Raw genomic sequence first — 17,371 nt, forward strand, 5'->3', positions numbered from 1 at the left:
CCGCGCGGGCCAAATGCCCCTATTTGTGGATATCCTGGCAGCCTTTCAAGGCTAGCGCTGGTGTGCCAGCACAAGTGGTACCAATAAAGCTTCCCGGAGTCGCTGCGACTTCAGTGTAAATTCAGCACAAGCTGTTTGCGCAGGAAAAGAGAAATAATGTGCGCTGCTATCGCCGCGTCCATCCCAAACGTGATACCGGTGGGACGACTGCCAGAAAATGCAGCAACGACGACAAAACAACCCCCCAGAAGGCTGCATTCCTAGCCAGTGTATTTTTAGTGGTACAAGCTGCACGTAGGCTCCCTCTGAGGACCACATATTGGCACTATTTAGAGGCAAAAAGCCTCTCAGGGCTCGCACACGTTCTTGGTTTTCGGTGCCTGAGTGAGGCCTTGTGCCCTCCTCACATCCCTGCAGCCTCCCTTGGCCCCACGCCCCGGAGCTGCGAGGGGCTGTCTGCAGGCAGCTGGAGGCCAGCCTTTGGCCTCCGGTGCACTTGATACGAAAGGTGATTTTGGGAATCTGGTGTGCTTCAACCAGTTGGCTTCAAAAGTTGGCGTTTCAGCGTGCCTGTAGATAAATGCAGCTCCAGTGCTGCCTGCTAACAGCTTTTGCTTTACTTTGAGCATTGCTTGTGGGTAATTAAAGTCTTCAGAGAAGGCAACTACGGGAGAGTATGCTTCTGACTTGCCATAACTGCTTTTATCTGAGAGCTCAGATTGCTCTGTAAACATCCAGTGAGGCTCTGAACACAGAGTGGGTTAGAATTACGCTACAATTACAATGAGTTAAACGAGGGCCACAAAGTTAAGTGATTTGGCAAAACTGTTGATTGTGCTGCTGCTGTCACACTTCAGCATCATGAAAGCACTGTAGTTTTACCTCATTATGGAAATGTTAGATCAAGCAACTGGGTGCTTGCACTGCAGAACATACCACTTACTTCACAGCTTTCAAATGAGGCAAAGTTTCTGGGAGGACGTAGTATACTTGCACTGAAAGCACTGCTCTGGAAATAACCACAGGACTGCCAGACATAATCTGGTGGGAAAGAGATACTATAAAAGGTAAAATAAGAAATTGTCTGTCATCTAGCCCCCAAGAAACATCTCTCTTTGAACATCAAACGTGGATCTGAGTGACGAAAGATCTGACCCACGAGTAACTACTGATGTTGCCAAGGCTTAGCGGTAACTGCGGCACGCTGAATCAACGATTCTTCACGTTGGAGGACCCCTGTTGAATGACAGCAGTATAATGCTATCAGATTTTCCCATCTTTTAAATCTGACGTGCTTTGCTCAGAAGTTCAGTGAGCATTGTTTTCTCTTTGAAATTTTTTTCAGCTGCGTGGCTGATGTAGTGTTTGAAAAGTTCCCAGGAAAGCTGTGGGTTTTGGAATGTTATCTGTCTACACTTGATTTTAATTAAAAATGGTTGTTCCACCGTTTATCCCCAGTTGGTATTTTTCTGTTATGATGCACTATGCATCTAGTCTGTTAAAATATACATGGCTTGTTTGACTTACGAGGCTAAGTTAAATAATTCACTAGATGTATAGTGATTCTCAGAATGATTTAAATATTCATTATCACTAATCTCTGTTAGAGAGCCTTGTCACATTACTTATTCCTCCCATGTGCCATTATTTGCTCAGCTTTTTAAAGTAATTCTGTAGAACACCGCTGATTTGGGTAAATCCATGTGCTAAAACCTTTCGTACTTCATGAGGAGAGTCAAAGATTTCTACAAAAACCTTGGCTTTGATTCTTATTCAGCTTTTGGTAATACATTCTTCTTTAAACATAGTGACTTGCTAACTGTGTTTTATATGTATTTCAGTCCTATAAGATCATCAATTTTGCTCCAAGTCTGCTGCAAATCATAGTATCAGATCAAGTTGAATTTCCGGTGCGTCAAGCAGGTGAGATAAAATCCTTGTTTCGTTTTCTTTCAATAGAAAGTCAGTCTGTTATTTCAACAGAGTATTGAGCTGCTGGAAAGTAAGAAAGTTCATGTTTGTTCTCAACATGGAGATGGAAAGGTTCAGTAGGGAAACCTTTCAGTCTTTGCCACCTTTTTCCTATGTGAAGATCAGATAAAAGCATGGGTATAGAGTTGAGTCCTACTTTGGCTTCCCTGTGTTTATAGTGATCCCTACTGGAATGCTGGAATATTCTCTTTCAGTATCAATGACTTTTGCTCAAAACTGAGTACCCGGGGAGCCTTAGATATTCTTTCTTCTGGTGGTGAAGAGAGATTGAAGCCAAGACATGAAGGTATTCAAACAAAAAAGAGTAGTAGTGTTTCTCTATTTGAATCCCTTTTCCTTGAAAAGTCAAAGTTTCTGAAAATGAAAACAGTTTGTAGGTCAAAGGTAGCCACATATGCTTATTTGGTATCTATGGTGTCCACTCACAAAAATAAATGTGAAGGAAGGTCATGTTACTGGTAAGTTAAAAATCTGTAGTCTGAGCCTGTCTACAGGGATTGCTTAACTGTATATGTAATTTTGGGTGCGGTGATGCAGTTAACAGGGTATACATTTGTGTAAGATCCGTTTCTAAATTCTCATAATCTATTTTAACTACTCCTATACGATGTTTTCTTTTTTCTTTTTTTTTTTTTTATTCATAAATTATTCAGCTTTTTCAATAAATTGATGAATACTGTTTCATTCACTGCTCTGTTTCTATCCTATGGAACAGCATTTCCCATTTAAGCACGGTGGTGTTTTGTTTTTTTGTACAGATCCTGTTAATCCCCTGAGTGTGTTGAGGCATGCTGACATATGCTGTTTGTCATGCTGGCGTGTATATTTTCAAAGATAATCCAACTTTGAATGGCATTGTTAAACCATTCTATGGTGAAGTTTGATGCTTAATCTAGGCACCATAAGGTCATTTTCATAAATTAATCTCTCATTTTATTATCATTCAGGGAAAAAAAACAAAAACCAAAACAACAAAAAACACAAGTATGGAGAGGTTTTTTTTTGTTGTTGTTGTTTTCTATTCTATATCTCCATTCTGGAACAACATTTGAATTTAGTTTTTAAATCAACTGATTTCCCTGAAATCTTGTAAAAAGCCAAGAATTTGTACACTCTTAAGATCTATGGACAAAGTAAATTGTCTTTAGTCTTTCTGGACCTGCTTTATATTTGAACATCCTGGGGTTTAACAGTCAAATAATTGTTTTTCCTCTTGTTCCTATAAAATACTTTACAAACTGCATGCTTTCCTACTTCGTAACTTGTTATGACAAAAAAATTGTACCCAAGAATATCTTATTTATACTTTAAAACCCTAGTCAGTAATCAACCTAAATAATAAAGGGATAAGAGTCTATTAAGAACATTACTTTAATGTCTTACACCACATTTCCTGTGTTTTCTGAAGAATGCCTACAGGCATTTCAATACTGAGGCATAAATGCTGCTTATTTCCAGTGGAAGATTAACTTTTATTTTTCATGTTTTTCCATGTGAGACAGAAGGGAACAATTCTAAGGGATTATTGGAAATCCTAGTAGTGAGATAAAGCTTAGGGAATTCACAACACACATTTCTGTCTGAATAGAAGGTAGGCCATATGCCAGTTTCATACTGGGCATTTCCCCAAGCAGAGGATTCTCTCTGCATGCACAATGATTTGTTTACACGAGCCTTCCAAAACTTCCCTTACTGAGCCTGAATTGTTATTTTAGAGATGAGTAAAAATGAAGATAAGATGATGTTTGCTTGTTTAGAGTGATAGCGTATTATGCCCATACGCAAGACTGTTGTAGTAAAGAACGTACTCCAACAGGAGTTGCCTGAAATACTATCCTGCTCAGCTTAGGACCAGACACTTGAGCCTAGTCTTGTCTGTTATGATAAAATATATGTATATATAAACATGGTTTTCTGTTTCACCTGTGCTTAGTGCTTAAAATTGTTACAAACCCATGCAGGGGGTTTTCAGTTGTCCTTTCTGCTCTTTGTTGTACTTTCAACTGTACTACATATTGAGCACAGAGTAACGTGGGGATACTTCAGAATTAAATTTAAATTATTCTTTTCACATGGCTTATTTGTAGCTGCCATTTACCTGAAGAACATGGTGACACAGTACTGGCCAGACCGCGAACCACCTCCTGGAGAAGCAGTATTTCCATTCAACATTCATGAAAATGATCGTCAGCAAATTCGTGATAACATTGTGGAAGGAATAATTCGCTCTCCTGACTTAGTGAGGTATTTTTCTGCTATGTAGAGATATATCAGTAACTCAGGTTTTCAGATCTACCAGTCCAGATGTGTGAGAATCTCAATTTCTTGGGAAATGAAGTGAGTACTTCTTTTGAAAATGTGATAATAATCAGTTTTACCATATGTGTGTGCACTTGTTTCTCAGAAATGTATTTACCTGGCTAAGAGCACTCTGATGTGATTTATTCTCTTACAGTGTAGTTTAAAGCATCTTCTAAAACTTGCTGTAGTGACAGCCTGTCTATATGGCTGATTCAGGGCAGATATTACAGAGGGCTGTCTGTAATACTGAATTATCTCTTGAGGGAAATACTGCTCAAAATCCATTTTTCCTAATACCTCTTTTCTCAGTTACTTTTTCAATTTTTGTGCGTCATTCCAGCATTTAAATGTGATTTGTTATTCTTGGTTGTAAGATGTTAAAAGAATGAAAAAAAAAAGTTCTATTTTTCCTGGAAGAATAAGTAAGTTTCTCAGATTTATTAGAGTCTGTGATGATTCATGGCTTTAATTAAAATTAATCTGGTAAGAGTAGGTTAGGCTGTAGCGTATAGAGATGTGCATCTTTGAAAAACAGATGAAATTCTTCCTCTCCTCCTTCTTTCAACTGGCTAGGTACCCAAGGATGTCTTTTTGGCCAGTCATCCTACCAAGAAGAGGAGTGATTGACTATAGATTGAAATTATGGTTAGGGAAAACATTTGATTAAAACAAACAAACAAAGACTGGAATACATTAGGTTGCTCTAGCATTGCTCTCAGTGGGTACCTTGATGAACTGATTAGACAAACACTTGACAGGTATCCTAGTATCTTGTATCCTGCACCAATACAAGAGAATGAACTAAAGCACTGTTTCCAGTTCAGATTTTCTAAGTCTCTGACTTAGGTGATTAGAATCCCCCCTCAGAGAGCTCCTCTCTAGAGTTGTGCCACAGCATAAGGAAGCTTATGTTGTTTCTGTGATAGTGTAGTAAGGGCATGTAGTTTCCCACCTCATCGTGTTGTAATTAGCAAGGCTAGGTTTATACAAAAGAGCACAAAATAATGGAGCTTTGAGGAGGTTTTTTTTTGTTGTTGTTGTTTTTTTGAAACTAGTTCAGGCATCTTTTCATAACATGATATTCAAAATATCTTGTCATTACAATGGCCACGTACATCTAAAAGGACTGTTGAAACTCCTCAGAAAAACACCTCAAATAACACAGAGGGTTTCTAAATACTGACTAAGAACTTGTAAATTTGTCAAAGGTTAAAAATGTCAAAGAAAACTGGAACTAGTCTGATGCTATGATACTGGTGTTTTTCACTGTTTGCTTGTGAGAGTAAGGGAGGAGAAGGAACCAAATCAGCAGCAAGGACAAGCTCCAAGGGCTTGAGGGGGAAGGTAAGTTTGTACAAAGGTCAAAACATCAAAGGGTTGAGAGCCCCTTATTGAACTACTTGGTGATGGTGGCTCCTTATGTATTGGACTGCAAGGAGCACCAAATATAAAAGAAACAATATTTACTGCAGGCTTTTTCTTTCGTTCCTTAGCAGAGCTAAGAGCAATTACAGTTTCTAGTTTAGTGCTGCTCAACCTTTTTAGTCACACCTCGCATCAGTCAGCTAACAATCCTGTCTTGCCACACCATTGTGAGTGGCTTCAAAGGCTGTGTGGAGGGAGAGGAATGATACAACGTTTTACTTCATTTGCTCTGCAATATGCTTCAGAGGTTGTGAAGTGCTGCTTGGGAAGATACCAGGAAAATTATTATTTGATGAGGTCCCTCTGGCTTGTATCAGAACACAAACTAGTTTTGTTTAATAAAAATGTACAAATTTCTTCTTTTGTGGTTGCTTTCAACCTTGTAAGTATTTAGAAGTATAACCACTTGTTTTCAAAACACAAAGCTAGCTGGTTTCATGACCAGTTAATTGCTTTCAAATATTGTCTGATGGCTGTGGAGAGTGAGGAGGAGCAGAGAAAAGTAGTTAAAATATTCTGAAATTAGCTTTTTCCTTAAATACTATGAGTTTTTTTTTCTTGCTTTTCTTCTATCATCTTCCAGAACTATTTCAGCGTTACCAAAATATATATGAAAGTTATGACGCAATATGCATATTGTAGCCATTAAACCAAAATTTGGGATCTGTCCTGTAATATTAAGGACTGTGCCATGACCTTATTTACTTTCTAAGGTGTTTCTTTTTCTCTCCTGCTATAGAGCCCAGCTGACAATGTGCCTCCGCACTATCATTAAACATGACTTTCCTGGCCACTGGACAGCTGTAGTGGACAAGATAGGCTACTACTTGCAGTCTCAGAACAGTGGGAGTTGGCTCGGGAGCCTCCTGTGCCTCTATCAGCTGGTGAAGACTTACGAGTAAGTTGAAATCCAGAAGTAAACAAGGTCTCAGTACTTTTGTTCTCAGTTGATTACTGAGAATGACCTTCTTAAGAGCACTGGCAGTTCTACAAGGAATTCAGCTAGAGGATGAGAATTAATAATTGTCGTATGCTTCCTTTGCTGTAAATAATTGAAAACTATTCATCATCTTTATATCATCAGTGAATCGAAAGCAGAGATTTCAGCAATAATTTGTATTTGTGAGGCTTTGTACTTTTGATCTGATTTAACCCATCTGTGGAAAAACTTAGATGCTTATAGCTTCTTTTGTTTGAAGATTCCCCAAATGCTGGAAATATGAATATAAATTATTTTATACTTTGATGTCATAGTACAGTACCCTCTGTCACAGTACTTAAATTGCTGGTGAGGAGAAGGCATTAGGTCTTGTGTAGATCCTTGACCCACATTTTTGTTTCCTTTGCAGATACAAAAAAGCAGAGGAGCGAGATCCCCTCATAGCAGCAATGCAAATATTTTTGCCCCGGATTCAGCAGCAAATGATCCAGCTTCTGCCTGATAACTCCCATTACTCTGTACTTCTTCAGAAACAAATCTTAAAAATCTTCTATGCTCTCGTTCAGGTTGGCATCTGTGTACAGGACACTACAATTTTTCCATTGCTGGGCAAAGCAATCCCCTTCGGTGCACTCATGGGTGTCATTGAGTAAAAATACCAATTAGTATGTGAAATGTCATGTTCAATAAATAGCTCTTATAAAAATGTGATTTTTATAATCACATTAGGTAGATTTGTCTACTTAAAAACTAGTCATGTGATCCCCAGGATTACATATTTTTATGAACCTAGGTACTTCTGTGCATCCTGTATGTAAGCTTGTTGGAGAAATATTTCTATGTAAAGTTGTGCATAATCTGATATGAACTATTTGAGTATCTCAATTGTGCTGTTTAGCTTCTGTTGTGGTCTGTAAAACTCAGTTGGACTATTTTGAAGAACAGGAGGAAACAAAAAGAATTAGCAAGTTCTCAAGCCAAGGAACTTTCCTCAAATAGTGTCCAATCAGAAGTTTCTCTGTCAATGATACCAAGAAGGTTTTAGTAGTAATGATACCTAACCTAATTTAAATTTTACTTAGAACCTCATCTTCCTGGGAGTATAACAACTGTAGAAATGTCTTCTGCCTTCTTCAAGAAAAAAGACAAACAAACAGTATCTAATGACCATGTTGTTGTTGTTTTTTTCTTTTTCCTTATTTTAGTACGCATTGCCACTCCAGTTGGTGAATAACCAGACTATGACCCAGTGGATGGAGGTCTTCCGTACCATCATTGATAGAAACGTGCCTCCTGTAAGGTTTAGTAGTGTAAAGACCTCTGGTATTTGTGTGTTGGCATTTGAGGAACAGTCAGCATAAAGATTTTCTCAGTGGTCTTTTTTCTTTTTTTTTAATATGTCATCTCATCTATTTGAGATTCTTATCCTTAAAATAGGTGTTGTTCTGACAGAAATGCAGGAGAGTCGTGTAAGCTATCAGAGTTTTGCTGTCTGAGGTAGTATTAATATGTGAATTCCAGTCTAGGATATTTTGGAAGCTTCCAAATATTTTAGCCATTTTATCTCAAGAAGAAAAAGCTCATCACGAATCTATCATTTGTTTCCGTTTCTCTTTTTCTTTCTTCCGTCTTCCACATCTTATGAAGAAAAGATGAAAAAAGTAACTAAATATGTGTGTGTGCACGTGTGTCTGTACAACAACTAGCATTTCTAAAATTTTTTGATATTTATTTCACAAGTGTAACGTTGCAATGCAAAAACTATTAAAAAATATGGTTAGGTTATATAAATTTGGAGCAGCAGTGTTAATTTTGCTTAATTTTTAAGCAAAAGTGCACACTACTGTGTTATCCAAGTATATATGAGAGCTTAATTTTTTTAAACGTGCGTAATTTTGAAAATTGAAGTACAGGTATAATACAGTTATTGCACATACACAGTTTATATTGGCCAAATAAGGTATTTTTAAGTTTCTGAATATTATATAACTGTTAACAGAACAAAAGCTTTAGTCAATGCTGTGACTTTGTATTAGCTTACTGGGTAAGGAATGTGTAAAACATTATTTTTCTCTCAACACTACACAGAGCTAATACATGTATTTATTTATAGGAGACTTTGCAAATTGATGAAGATGATAGACCAGAGTTGGTGTGGTGGAAATGCAAGAAGTGGGCATTACATATTGTAGCTCGTCTTTTTGAACGGTAACAGACTAATTAAAAACTCAGTTGGGTTTACAAATCTTGTTAACATTGCTTATAGTACTGTTAGACAAGACAGTGGAGTTGATTTTAGCAATTGATTTAACGTGTTCACCAAAGAGATGTTTCTGCTGCTGTTCTTCACCTTGCACTGACACATCCAATGGTTTGAGGTTTTAGTGAGATAATTTGGCTTTCTAAGCCAGCAGGAAACTAGCCAGAAAAAGTGTATACATACATATATATATATATGTGTGTGTATAATATAGATAGATAGACAGATACTGTTTTTTACTGCATTCAGCTACAACTGCGTGTATTCTTGAATAAGAAGACAGAGAAAGATTTGAAAAGAAGTCCAAAAACATGGAAGTTGTAGAGCTTATGACAAAAATGCTTCTATATTTACTTGACTATAATATTGTACCATCTGAGAATCTAAGAAAAGAAAAGGGAAGTGAGGCATTATATGAGGAAACATTAAGTGAGGAAATAATGACTTAGTAGGGTATCTGTGGAAAAGGATTTGTTGGGGATGGGAGGCTACTCAGAGTCCTTGGTGTTGTAGAAAGTACTGTGTTTCCTTGACACAGAATACTCTTCAGGATGTAAATATCTGTCTTCTCTTTGTTTTAAAGGTATGGAAGTCCGGGAAATGTAACGAAAGAATACTTTGAATTCTCAGAGTTTTTTTTAAAAACGTATGCTGTGGGCATACAACAGGTAAGCACAATTCATTTGTTTCTGAATTAGATCATTCTGGCTGAATGCGAAGGTATTACTTTTCAATAAGCAGTGTGTTCACAACAAAGTTTGGGAAACAAAACTGAGCAGAATCAGGCCAATTTTTCATTGTAGTGATTGTGAAATTCTTTAGAACTCGTCTTAGTCCCATACTTTACTGAGGTATAATAACACAAATTTTCAGCAATTCAGAAAAAACCCTGCAGGAAAACTTTCATAAAAGGTGAGTGCTTATAAAACAGTGTTATCATCATGTATAAATATTCTCTGTGTAACTGAGAGAAAAGAAATGATGCATGGGTTTCACATCACAAAGGGATGTATTTTCAGATCAGTCTTTAGAAAGTGATTTTGCAGCAGACATCTTAGGAACACTAGAGCCTGTCCTATTTTATGTTAGGAAGATGTAATCAGATTAGAAGGTGTCTGGAGAATAGCAATAGAAATTACTTTATACACGGTAAGCATATTTTATGAAAACAGGGCATAAATTCACAGTTCACAAGAAAACTGTTTTGTTGGGGAATGCTTAGCATTTATATTTAATGTGGCTTTCTGGAGACAGTTCAGTTTTGGTAAAGTTGCACAGAAGAGAGGCAGTTCCTGTCAGAGGTTTTGCAATTTTTTGCCAGCTTAATAGTGGGCATCTGGGAACGTGGGCTTCCAGACTTCTCCCTGGTTTGGTGGAATGGGTATAGCAATTGGGTGCTTGGAAGCCCGAGCATAGCGGTTCACAAGATCAGAAGTTTCTGGTACAGCTCTTCCAGTTTCTCATCCACCCTGCTATATACTGTATGACTGGGGGTGGTATTTCCCAGGCTTTCAAATTTTCAACTAAATCTCTTGAGTGTCCAGGCTTTTGGACACTCAGTACACTCTCCTGCTCATAGAACCATAGAATCTTTAAGGTTGGAAGAAACCTCCAAAAGATGAGGTATCAAAAACCTTACAAAAATCCAGAAAGACTACATCCACCACCACCTTTTTATCCACCAAAAGGTTGACTTCATCATAGAAGGAGATCAGATTACCAAGGCAAGGTTTTCCCCTTATGAACCCATGTTGACTATGCTTGATAATCAAGTCAGATTTAAACTAGCTTTCAAAATACAAGGATTGTCTGTAAAACAAAATGACTTCTCTCAATCCAGTTTGACAAAAGAACAAACAAAACCAGCGAAATAAACAAACAGTTTATCCATCAGTGTATCAACGCTGTGTAAATATGTGAGTGATAAGAACTAAAGGATGGCTTTGGTGAGACTGCAAATATTAAATAAAAAGGTGGGGGAAGCAATCTAATATAAATTCTGAGCTCTTTGCGATGATTAATTTCTGAGTGGAGAAATAGCCTTCCATGGGCAGCTGTCATTTGCGATAGTTAAAGCTTATGTCTGATGAAAGACTAGGAAATGTAGCAGAGAACCGTCTAGCTTGGAAGATAAATGGTCTAGAAGATCTGCACATTTCTTTCATTTCTCTTCCATAAATGCTGATTTGCCACATTTCACTGCATAGTTAGTATGAATGCTATTGTGAATATGACATTACTAAGCTTTTGTTACTTATTTATCAGTTGTTCTAGTTGTTCTTGTTGCTAGAGTTCGTATGAAATATGGACAATCTTTGCCCAAGGAGATTATTGTAAAAAAGACTACGTCAGACCTAGTACCCTTAAGGGAAGGAATTGCGTTCAAAATAAGATTTATTGTAATGTTGTTGTTGTTGTAAAGAATTCTGAAGTAGAGTTGTCCTTCTGAAAACATGATTCAAATATTTTGTAGTGCATTTTGCTTGATTTTTATTGTTATTCATGTATGTGCCAAGTCTTTACGCTTACTAACATTCAGTTGTTCATATGCTATTAGTGCAGATTAGTGGCTTTGTACTGTAAGTTTTTCTTAGTAGATCAAGTCTTTATAACAAAGAAGCATTGTGTAATAGAGTTTGTATCATGTAGCATACTATTACTATCTGAGAGTTACAACGGGCAATTGAAGTTAAGGTTTTTGCATCTCTTCCGATTAACTGATTTAGGTGTTAACCTAATTTTCTTTTTTTTGGTTTAGTATTTCTGTTCTTATCACTCTTCTAAAGTCATATGTTTTCTTCAGGGGCCTGTCTGTTACAAATGAACACAGACACCATTCGAAGCCAAACAAAAAAGTTTGAAAATCTCACTGTTCCTTTACTGTATCTATTCCAAATTTTGCTGAGGCCTGTGTAAACTGTGAGTCTGTGAATACTGAAGTATGTCTTTGGTTTACAATCACAGGTGATGACATACATGTATAGTGATCTAGTCTAGTGGCAAAATGTACATAAATGCTTGCATGCTCAGGTCCTTAACGTTTAAATGATTTCTGACTTTTGAGTAAAAGGCCTTACAGCAATTACTAACACTAGAACTTCTGATATAAAACTATTCTGTCCATGCTGGAATTCACTGAAAAGATGCTCTGCGTGAGGGCTAATTTTCTGTCTTCGTTTAAAAATATCAATTTGTTATTTCTTTAGGTTCTCTTAAGAATCTTAGACCAATATAGACAAAAAGACTATGTTGCACCACGTGTTCTTCAGCAGACGTTAAACTACCTGAACCAAGGGGTGATACACTCTGTAACATGGAAGCAAATGAAGCCACACATACAGGTCAGTGCATGAAATACAGTCATAAGCACTGCATGTCGTCAGGGTGATAAGTATATGTTTTTTTTTTCAGTTTTAAATGTTTCATAAATCTTTCATGCAGTGATCAACCTCGATGAAAAAACAGCATCCTACACTAATGTGGTTGTTTTTCACAGTATTATGACTAACTTCTATTGCAGATATTGTGAACTCAATTAAAGATATTGTTCCATAAGTTCTTTATTTTGCTGAATTCTGCCAGGAAGTCCTAATGTTCTGGCTTTTATTTGTTATTAACGTTGAGAAATGACTATAAGTTTGGAAATTAATAATTGATTGCAGTGCAAAGACAGTCACCAAAGAGAACATCAGCTATGAGGAACTGAACTCTGTTTTAAGAGCGTGTTTTGTAAATATATGTAAAAACAAGTGAAAAGTGATTTTCATACTTTTTTTCATGTTGTAAGCTACACTGCTGTAGTCAGTTAATCTTATGAATGTTATGGGAAGGATGCTGAAACACAGTCTCTTACTAGATGTTGCACTGGTGCGAGCCTTCTGTAGAAGTGTTCTGCTATTCACAGACTATGTCCTGAAGTACATTTTGTGTGGTGCTGGATTATTATAAAGCTGGATTATATAATTACTTCTGTCTTATGTCTGCTGCAAAAGGAAAGTATGTGTATTGCAAGTTTATTTCTGTTAACCAAAATAAAAGAGTAAGATAATTTTACTCTTCGAAAAAATAGTTCTATTAAGCTAGTGCACAATGGAGGGAAGCTATACTACAATTTGATTTTCTATGTACTTATGTGTATTTTACTCCTCTAATATTAGAGTATAACAGAAGAGGTGATATTCTCCCTAATGTGCTACAAAGACGAGGATGAAGAGCTCTGGCAAGAGGATCCATATGAATATATCCGCATGAAATTTGGTAACTGTTTTTAGTTAGAATTTATTTTCTGCTTTCATCACAATTGTACACCATAGTCCCAAATATACCACGGCCACTGTAATATTTTTGTCTTCACCAGTGTCCTGAACAGTAGGAAGAAGAGATTTTTTTTCTTAAATCTCATGAATCTGTAACTAAGAGGAAGGCAGATCAAATGAGTTCTAGCCATTTGGCTGGTGCTCTTAAACTAGTTCACTTGACGTTCTTGACACTCATTTGACACATTCACTTGACATTCATAACACATCTTCTTCTACTTCAGTTTTGCTCAGTGCAGCCCAACAGATTGGCTTGCTCACCTTTTAATGCCAGTTTCAGAATCCTGAATGGGAGATGTTAACAGCTGTCTGCAAGTTCTTGCAGCTCACACTTTGACCAGAAGAGGCCTGACTTGCTCTTTCTTTACTGAAAATTGTTCATGTTTTCCCTATCTCTTGCCAATTGTTATCACTAAATTGTAAAACAATTAGATACAAGTGTTCTTTCAAAATACTTAGTGAAAAATCTTGGACTAAATAATTCGTATTAAAAGAGTTACCTCATTGCTTTAAAAATATAGCAATTTTAGCTGGAAAATTCCAGTAAGCCAGGCACCACAGAGACATCTATCATTTGGAAATTTTTAATTAGTTGCCTTCTGGTTAGCATATGTAAGAACAGAATATAAAAGATCCTAGAATACTTTAAAAAATAAAATACACAAAAAAAGTTATTATATAGAAAATGGATCATGATATAGCGCTGATCACTGGGGTAAAGATATGTAGCTGATTTTTGGTATCTAAATTCAGTTCTTTCTTTGTAAGCAGTGAAGCCTTTTTAAATCTGTGACTGAGAGTTAAATACAGATTTGAATTGTATTGTGGAAGGTAGGAAAATAAAAGCATGAAAGTACATTTACTTTAAATTTTGTGAGAAGCATTTGGATTTGGAACAAGAATTCCAGTAGTCTGGTAGTATTTCTTAATCATGATTTATCTTTAAAATCTCAGGAAAGTTAATGTGTAATTTCAACCACGTTTTAAGATTACTTTTCTAGACCTTTTATTTAATTAAATCTGCGTAGGGATGTTTGGATTAGAACATGTTTGGCAGCACAGATTATTTTTTTTCAATACATAAATTATATTTTCAATATGATTAAAAGAGGTTTACTTGTAATGGAAGAAGTTAAAAAGCTTCAACTTTCAGCAGATTTAAAACTACTCCCAGATCCAAGTATTTTTTACATTCAGAGTTCCCATGAGGTTTTAATAAAATCAAGTCAAAATTATGTACATATGGTATGCAGATGGCACTGGAATGCATTGTTGTTCTTCCTATAGTGGTTTTAATTTAAAAAAAAAAAAAAAAAAAGGCACAGAATTTCTCATCTCTTAAACACATGGTCTCAAAAGAATTAATGAATAAATAATGCATTCTTAATAAAGAGAGTGATGAGTGCTTAGTAGACTAGGAAGGCAAGAAGTAAAGGCCTTTATAGGTGACATGAGCTTGGGTCTGACTCTTTAACCATGAAGTGAAGACAGCCATGAGTAGTTTTGTGTCCCGCAAACTCAAGCCACTTTATCAAAATTTAATTATATTGTATTCAGAAAGTGAGTTTATTTCTTTTTATTGTTAGATGTATTTGAAGATTATGCATCCACTACAACAGCAGCACAGAATCTTCTTTATACAGCAGCAAAGAAGAGAAAAGAGGTATGGCACTAGTGTTTTTTAATTTTTATTTGAAGTTTTCTTTAAAATGTTATTTTCACTTAAAATTGAAGGTGGTACAAGAAGCTAATCTTGAAAAATCTACTTGCTGATACATAATCGAACTCTTTCCTGGCTGAGTGCTATGAATTTGGGGAGAATTAAAATATGTATTAATAAAAAATAAATTATTTCCTCTTGTAGATGTAAAATTAGCCTGCTAGATAAAAACTGAGTCAGAGAATAGACGTAGTGATACTTTTCTCAAGCCTCTGTCATGGCTGTTCAGAGCTTCTCAAATTGTAGCAGGAGGAAAAGTGAATCTGATCCTCGTTAATTTTCACTGATGCAACTTAAAATCCTGTTGACAACGATGAAATCAGGAAGAATGAAATTAATTTCATACAGCTGCTCTTTAAATAAGGGCATAACTTTTCTGTGGATGCTTTTCTTTCTATACTTAACACTGATATAAGCAAAAAAAAAAAAAAAAAAAAAAAAAAAAAAAGGATTCAACCTAGCCCTGGAAAGCATGCATGTTTGCTAAAACAACTATGAAATACTGTTTGAGTCTCTTTTCTCCTTGCCTTTTTTGATTTGCGTCAAAACAACAAAAATACCTTATTTGCAATTACTAATATGACATTTCAGATAAACTATTTTGCCAAGTTTGGGTGAAAAGCTGGAACATGAAGCTTCTAAATTTTAAATATGGAAAGATGCTACATATAGTACTACAGTACCTTCCAGTTACTTTGGTCAGGATAAGATTTCTTCTTGTAAAAGTCATGACTTCTTTAAACTTCAACGATGCTATTGAAATAATTTGATTTATATACCTCACTGACAAAAGGAGATTGTTTTTTGTCTTGTGAAGGTATTACCAAAAATGATGGCATATTGCTACCAGATTCTGACAGAGCCAAACATTGATCCAAGGAAAAAAGATGGAGCTTTGCATGTTATAGGATCCCTAGCAGATATTTTACTGAAGGTAAGTGGGTAAGGAAGTCAAATAGGTTTATATTTATAATTCTTATTATGAACTCCCTTTTCCAATGGAATATGTTAGCTTATTAAAGTATGGTTAGTTCATAACCACATTAATGAAGTCAGTGGAGAGATTGCACTGTGCGATAATCTTAGGGTTTGTTTCTTTAAAAATATTGACATTCTTTCCTTTTTTTTTATGTTCCCATCTTATTCTGATTTTTGTTCTCAAGTTTCTCCAAAGCTCTGCTTGTTTGCTGCTGCACCATCCCTTGTTCCTCTCATGCTTTACTAGTAAAATGGAAGGGCTTTAAAAAAAACAAGTATACGTTCCACCAGTAACGTTGCTTATGATTCTTCATCGAAATCCCGAACAGCTTGCACTATTGTGGGCTTCTGCTGGTTCCAGAAAAATGTTTACTTAACATGTAAGAATGTTTCGTCTAGCTTTATAGCCTTTAGACCCTAAAATACATTACTCTAAGTCTCATCTCATCAGCCCGTTGGGAGTTTTGCAAATAAGTGCAAAGAGTACAGGGTTTCTATCCTTCCTCCATGTTTTATACACAGTATCTTTACAATTTGAGGTTTTTCTCCCGAATTTGAATGCACATTTAACCCACAATGTTGCTAATATTGTAGTTACGGTTTCCCTTACATTTTGGTAGACCTTGGAGTCCAAGTACTCCTTGCCCTCTCTCCATGTCAAGACTAACTGCCAAAAAGTTACAACTTTTAGAATGAAAATGGGGGTCTTGTGCTGGAGGCTTCCTTTCCGAGTATGCAAAAATTTATTTTATGTGAGTTGTCTCTCTGTGCAGGATGTTTCTTCATTCATAGCCTTGCATTCAATGAGGCTGAATGCTGGGTGCTGCACTTGGGTCATAACAACCACATGCAACAGTAGATGCTTGCAGATGAGTGGCTCCAAAGTTACCCAGCAAAAAAAAGGATCTGGAGGTGCTGGTCAGCAACTGGCTAAATAAGTGCTTGAGAATGCCAGCGGCATCCTGGCCTGCATCTGATATAATGTGGCCAGCAGGGGTAGGGAAGTTACTGTCCCTCTGTACTCGCCACTAGTGAGACCGCACCTCAAATACTGTCTTCAGTTTTGGGCCCCTCATTGCAAGAAGGTTATTGAGTTGTTGGAACATCTTCAGAGAAGAGAGCAACAAAGCTGGTGAAGGGCCTAGAAAATCAGAGCTTCAAGGAGTGGCTGAGGGAATTGAGGCTGTTCAGTCTGGAGAACAGGAGGCTGAAGGGAGACCTTGTTGCTCTCTACAAGTACCTGAAAGGAGGCTGTGGGGATGTGGGAGTCGATCTCTTTTCTCAGGTGTCAAGCGATAGGATATGAGGAAATGGCCTCAAGTTGTGCTTTGGGAGGTTTAGGTTGGATATCACGAAGAATTTCTTCAGAGAAAGGGTTGTTAGGCATTGGAACAGGTTGCCCAGGGAAGTGGTAGAATCCCCATCCCTGCAGATATTAA

The 17,371-nt window shown here is 36.7% G+C and overlaps 1 protein-coding gene across 1 annotated transcript in view; it reads left to right on the forward strand.

Moving 5' to 3' along the window:
* The window catches only part of IPO8 (importin 8), a 57,648-nt gene that overhangs the window by 6,049 nt on the left and 34,228 nt on the right, over positions 1-17,371 (forward strand). The window contains exons 2-12 of the mRNA XM_032185050.1: positions 1,842-1,923; positions 4,080-4,236; positions 6,458-6,616; positions 7,068-7,224; positions 7,864-7,953; positions 8,772-8,866; positions 9,502-9,586; positions 12,125-12,259; positions 13,076-13,175; positions 14,821-14,897; positions 15,772-15,888. Of these exons, the coding sequence (XP_032040941.1) occupies positions 1,842-1,923; positions 4,080-4,236; positions 6,458-6,616; positions 7,068-7,224; positions 7,864-7,953; positions 8,772-8,866; positions 9,502-9,586; positions 12,125-12,259; positions 13,076-13,175; positions 14,821-14,897; positions 15,772-15,888 (1,254 nt within the window). The remainder of the gene's footprint in view (positions 1-1,841; positions 1,924-4,079; positions 4,237-6,457; positions 6,617-7,067; positions 7,225-7,863; positions 7,954-8,771; positions 8,867-9,501; positions 9,587-12,124; positions 12,260-13,075; positions 13,176-14,820; positions 14,898-15,771; positions 15,889-17,371) is intronic.

Source organism: Aythya fuligula, chromosome 1, assembly GCF_009819795.1.
Source record: "Aythya fuligula isolate bAytFul2 chromosome 1, bAytFul2.pri, whole genome shotgun sequence".
In the NCBI taxonomy this organism is placed as follows: domain Eukaryota; kingdom Metazoa; phylum Chordata; class Aves; order Anseriformes; family Anatidae; genus Aythya; species Aythya fuligula.